Genomic DNA, 6,000 nt, shown 5'->3' with positions numbered 1-6,000 from the left:
GGACTGGGCTACACACAACTTTCAGCTCCCACCCTCCTATAACCCCACAGTCAGCACCTCCTAGTCCCACTTTCATACCACAGCCGCTCTGCGAGTAACGCACCTGGGGGGGAAACACCCCCAGTTCTTGGGCACTGCAGGGGTCTCTCACTTAGGTACAGGACGTGGTATTGCCGAGTGCATGGGGAAGTCAAACTAACACCTTGAATGGGGTCCAGGGGAAAGAGAAGCAACCAGCTTAACTATCAAAATTATTTATTCCCAGGCAGGTGTCGTACAAGTGGAGCCAAAGAAAGAAAACAGTTACAACCTTACATCCGATTTAAATCTGACTAGAAACGCCAGAACAAAAAAGCAGCACAGTAGTGACTAATTGGGTAGTCGTTAAAGCACTGCAGAGCTGCTGTTTTGTTTTGTGAAGATACAGCCTACCAGGGCCACCTATAAATGTCAGGGCCGACAAACCAGAACTGGTCCCGTCACTCGGGGCAGGAGGCTGTGTCCAGACAGAGAGATCTCACCGCTCCGTGAAGACAGAATGGAGCAGGGCTCACAGGTGGTGATGGGAGGTGGGCTCCAGAGAGCTGGAGACGGGCAGAGCAGAGGGCCCAGCACAGCCAGTGGCGAGAAGATGAAATCCCAAAGGAGCTGTTGCCGAGTTTGGACACAGGTATCAGAACACTTCACTTGTGCCGGATCCGGGGTTTTGTAGGGGAACAGGGCTGGTGCAGGAAGGAACATCAGGTTTGTCTATGGGGACGCAGAGGGCTCGAGGGAGTGTTTGAAAGTTGTTCTGTTTCGGCCAGACCACAGGGACGGTTCATTCCTGGCTATGGGGATGTTCCTTCCAGGCAGCTCCCAATGCAATTAGGCAGTTCCAGCATTTTGGATACCAGCAGAGGATTTGTTACTAAAACTGGTCTGATAACCACTGAGCTGGGTGGGGGCCGGGTGGGGTCATGAGCCCCGGAGCAGAGATTTCCCACCAGGCCCTGTTTTCCCACTTTCTGGGTCCCAGCGTTCAGTGTGATTCTTGCTTTGGAATTTCAAGTCTCTGTTCTGTCTGCTAACGGAGTTGTCTTTCTGTCCCAGCTTTTATGCAAATGAGGTGTGGGGTTTTGCCTTACTCCAATTACCCTTGTCTGGAGGGGTTTAACGTTCATTGCGTTTTGTGTTGGCTTTGAGTCAAGCAGAGGGCATATCTCTCATGAGTACTAAGGCCTGGCTCTTAAGAACTCGGCTGGCAGGTCACAGCATTCACGGGTGTGACCAGGTCACACCCTGGGGTGCCAGGGCTAAGTGTAGCTCAGGCCTTGGCTGGGCGCACAGTGAAGTTGTGAACGACGGCCAGGAAACTTTGGCGGCATTTAGCACTTCGGGTGAGCAGCCAGGGGGGTTGTGGCCGTTCAGTGCAGCTGCTGGGGGATGTGAACGACCATGAAGGGGAAGTTGCCCCAGTCGGAGTAAATATTTCTGTTCAAACTGCACCCTGGGTCCAGCAAAATGTTCATTTCTGGCAGGGACTCAGCTTCATATAGGAGCCTTTAGCCGTGAGCTGGAAGAAAGGGAAAACTTCCCCAGCGAATTCAGCGGTGAGAGACGAGATCTCAGCCATGTTCTCGGTCTTGTAAAATGTCACCTTTCCGGTTTCATAGTCCAGGTAAACGCCGATCCTCTTGGGTCCCTTACACCCAGCCATATTCCTAGAGCTAACAGCCCAGATCCCCTCCTCAGGCTTAGGGAGGATCTCTCCTTTCCTCCTCACAGACTCTCTGGCCACCCCCAGCGCCCAGCCTTCCCCACCCTGCACCTCCACCTCCCAGTAATGTCGGCCCGAGGTGAAGCCTGGAGATCCAAAGACACAAGCAGGATTCTCGGGCAGATCCTGCCGTGTGCCTGTGTGTCTCACGCTTTTCCCATCTCTGGACAGGTCGAGCCGGGGATGAGCCGTGGCTCGATCCAGAGTCACGTCCGCTGAGGAGAGAGAGAGAGAGAAACGGTTTTGCAGCCGGAGCTGGGCCAGGTTTGTGCATTTCAGGCTCAGTCTGAGAGCTGCTCCCTGGATCTCCCCCGCCCAGAGTCACTGGTACTGCAGCGGGGGCTCGCAAACGCCACCGGGCTCTGCGCTGGGGCTGCTCCAGTGAGGGGGTCCCTAGCGATGGGCTTTCAGTGAGACCATCCAGTGAGACACTCCGATAAAATCGCTAAGCCCGGCCTGTGAGAGGGCACAGCCCCACCTGGGACAGAAGGGGCTAAAGGCCAGTTCTGGGCCCAGCTGGCCCCGCTCCGCCAGCCCTGCAGAGCACACGCCAGCTGGAGGCAGGGCTCAGCGGGAGCAGGGCGGCTCAGAAGGGTGGGGGCTGGGAGGAGGACAGACCCCCCCAGCCCAGTCCCTCCTGCAAGAGGGCCCAGAGACCCCTGAGCTGGGCCTGACTCAGGCGCATGGTTCGGTTTCCTTTTTCACATCTGGGAGCAGGAGCAGAGAGGGGTGGAAGGGAGCAACCCAGGGAGGGTAACACAGAGTCATCCCACCACACCCTGCCCCGCCGCCCCAGAGTCAATCCTGAGGGGCTGGAGATTTGATTCCTTCACTCCTGGGGATACTGGGTCTGCCAGGCCGGTACGTCCAGCTGGCACCAGCACCAGGCTGCCTGGGTGGGACATTTTGCTTTCTTGGCCCTGTGAGATGAACGGGCGCTATTGTTAAACCGGCAGCCAGCCTGTGTCACTGACAGGAGCTTTCATGTAACAGAGCCACTTCTCCAGATCCGGAGACTCCTGAGAACCGATAACCGAGAGGGGAAGAATTGAAAGAAAATGAAAGAAAAAGCTGATGAGTTCGCCAGACAGGGTGAAGGAAGTGGGGGAGGGAGAGGAAAATACCCTCTGCAGGGGTCTATTAAGTGAAGTGGGATGACTGTGGTCACTGTGAATACCAAAGGTGGGGAAATTGTCCTTGTAATGCACGAGATAATTGATCACTTTGTGGAGCCCAAGGTGATAAGTACAAAATTTGAAAACAAGTTCCAGTTCAGATGTCTCCTAGAATCACAGACTCCTAGGGCTGGAAGGGACCTCAGGAGGCCGTCTAGTCCAGCCCCCTGCCCAAAGAAGGATCAACCCCCACTAAGTCATCCCAGCCAGGACCTCGTCCAGACCGAGCTTAAAAACCTCGAGGGATGCAGAATCCACCACCTCTCTAGGCAACGCATTCCAGTGCTTCACCACCCGCCTGGGGAAAGTTTTTCCTAATATCCAACCCACTCCTGTCCCTCTGTAACTTCAGACCATCGCTCCTCGTTCTGTCGTCTGTCACCACTGAGACCAGCCTCTCCCCATCCTCTTCAGAGTCTCACTTCAGGAAGCTGAAGGCTGCTATTAAATTGCCCCTCAGTCTTCTCTTCTGCAAACTAAATAAGCCCAAATCCCCCAGCCTCTCCTCACAGGTCATGTGCTCCTGATTCATTTTCGTTGTCATTTGCTGAACCCGCTCCAATACATCCACATCGTTTTTATACTGGAGGGCCCAGAACTGGACACAATACTCCAGATGTGGCCTCACCAGTGCTGAGTAGGGGGGAATAATAACTTCTGTGGATCTGCTGGAAATGCTTCTCCTAATGCAGCCCAACATGCCGTTAGCCTTCTTGGCTACACACGCTGTTGACTCATCCAGCCTCTCATCCACCGTAATCCCCAGGTCCTTTTCTGCTGCACTGCTCCCTAGCCAGCCAGTCCCCCGCCTGTAACAGCGCTTGGGATTCTTCTGTCCCAAGTGCAGGACCCTGCACTTCTCCTTGTTGAACCGCATCAGATGTCTTTTGGCCCAGTCCTCCAATTTGTCTAGGTCACTCTGGACCCTGTCCCTACCCTCCAACGTATCTACCTCTCCCGCTAGCTTAGCGTCATCCGCAAATGTGCTGAGGGCACAATCCAACCCTCATCCAGGTCTTTAATAAAGATGTTGAACATTTCTGGCCCTAGAACTGATCCTTGGGGCACCCTACTTGAAACCGACCACCAGCCAGACACTGAGCCATTGACCACTGCCGACTGGGCCTGACCGTCTAGCCAGTTTTCTATCCACCTTACCGTCCATGGATCCAGTCCATACTTCCTTAACTTGTGGGCAAGAATGTTGTAACCTGGTGTGAAAATCTCTGTGCTCTGGAATGCACATCATTAGGTGTTGAATGCTGCATGTTCCCTTGGGATCTGAACCCCCGGGGATCCTGCTACTCACCCCCCCAGCTGTGGGAGCAGTGGACCGACGTGCTGCCTGCTGGGCAGGGGAGGGGTCTCTCACGGGGAGGTGACCTTCCTGCCCGGCCCTGTTCGTCCTGTTCCACAGCACACATCTCTGCTCAGAGGGAATCCTGTGGTGCCCCAGGGAGGGGATGGGCCGCTGGGGCCAGGGGCTGGGGCTGTGGGGCTGAAGGGGCCTGCCCAGCTTCCCATCCCCCTCACACAGCTGCTCCAGCAGGTCCTTGTCCCCGCAAAGCCCCACTTCTGCCAGGAGCTCTGCCACCACACTCTGCGCCCCATTCCCCGGCTGTCGCTTCGCAGCCGACGCAGAGGGGCTGAGTTCGGGGACCCTGGGGAAGGAGCGGCCGGAGCTCATCCGGGTCCTGTGGAGGGGAGTCAGGAGAGGGGACACTCTGGCTGAGGGGAGCAGCGCGTCCCCCCCACTGGCACCAGTGTGGGCAGAGAGGGACCAGCTACACCCACCCAGGCTGACGGAGAAGGGGGCAGCTGCCCGGGGGCCGGCAATTCCAATGGGCCTGGAGCTCCCGGCTGCTGGTACCACTGCTGGGACAGAGGCAGCGACTGGTGCCCCACCAGCCCTTTAAATCACCCCCAAGCACCACGCTGAGCTGACGGGCTGGTGGGGGACAGCGTTGGGGGGTCCAGGCTGCGCTGCAGGATGGCTCTCCTGGCCCTGCCCCAGTCTCTGCCTCTTCTGGGAGTGCGGAGCCACCCGCCGGCTTCACCCAGGGGCCTGGCGAACGTGCTGCCCCCTGCACCAAGCCTGGTACCGGACAGTCAGAGCTTAAAGGGTCTAGGGACTAAATTAACACAGTGACAGGTTCCCGCAGGAGCAGGATCCCCGATCTTTACCTTCACAGCCCTGTAACTCACTCCGCCGGGCCGCGATCTCTTCAGCACAGGCTGTCTTCTTACTTCTCTTTCTAGATTCGTTCGCTGATCCCACAGAGGTTGGATCCCAGGGTCTGAACACAACATGGGCTGTCATCGCTCACTGCATTTCCCAGTCAGGGACACAGGCAGTTCCCAGGGTTGGGGAGAGAGGGGAGGGCAGGGAAGTAGGGAAGGGGAGGGGAGAAGGGTCTGTTCCAATGAGAGCCCCAGAGATTCAATGGGGCAGGCGAGCGAGCTGAGAGACACACCCACCTGACGCTGCTGGGCTCCACTCCCGCCTAGGACACAAACAGACAAGACCAAGGTTTAGCTCTCTCGACAGGCCGGTTTCACCTGGGGGCCTCCCGCCCCCCGAGCAGCAGAACAGCTTCACCCGCTCATTTCTGTGCTGCGACGATTCCCGGCTGTTCCCTGGCCTGTCCCCTCCCGCCCGGGGACCAACTCTCAGCGGCTGAGCCCTGCGGGAGAAGATCCCCCTCTGCCTGCAGCCTGGGGGTGCCCATCTCACAGGGCAGTGCTGCAACCAGCTAATTTTGTGCCTGAGGCAAGAACCCAAAACTGCGCCCCTCCTATATTCATAGCAGTTACATCACGGGAACAAGGCGCATGCAAACCAGCAATACGAACAGTACAACGGGTGTCTGTTATAGGTAAGGGAGTTGCACAAACAGTCAGTTAACACACAGCGACATCTGAATACACGTCGTTATAATGGGTATTTGTTTCTAAGTGTGCCTGGGGCACTTTTAATGAGACTTAAACCCCATACTCAGCCCCACACTGAGCCAAACTGCCCCCCCACCGGCTTGCAGTGGCTCAGCCTAACTGGTTTATTCAGGA

At 56.7% G+C, this 6,000-nt stretch overlaps 1 protein-coding gene across 1 annotated transcript in view; it reads right to left on the bottom strand.

Annotated features, from left to right (window-relative positions):
* Window positions 1-1,507: 1,507 nt before the first annotated feature.
* The window catches only part of LOC142024614 (E3 ubiquitin-protein ligase TRIM58-like), a 29,217-nt gene continuing 24,724 nt past the window's right edge, over window positions 1,508-6,000 (bottom strand). Inside the window, exons 6-9 of the mRNA XM_075016750.1 lie at window positions 5,413-5,438; window positions 4,468-4,628; window positions 1,811-1,974; window positions 1,508-1,684 (exon numbers count right to left, since the gene is read on the bottom strand). Of these exons, the coding sequence (XP_074872851.1) occupies window positions 1,508-1,684; window positions 1,811-1,974; window positions 4,468-4,628; window positions 5,413-5,438 (528 nt within the window). The remainder of the gene's footprint in view (window positions 1,685-1,810; window positions 1,975-4,467; window positions 4,629-5,412; window positions 5,439-6,000) is intronic.

Source organism: Carettochelys insculpta, chromosome 22, assembly GCF_033958435.1.
Source record: "Carettochelys insculpta isolate YL-2023 chromosome 22, ASM3395843v1, whole genome shotgun sequence".
Taxonomy (NCBI): domain Eukaryota; kingdom Metazoa; phylum Chordata; order Testudines; family Carettochelyidae; genus Carettochelys; species Carettochelys insculpta.
Note: the sequence above shows the minus strand (reverse complement) of the source record. Positions and strands in the feature narration are given on the sequence as shown.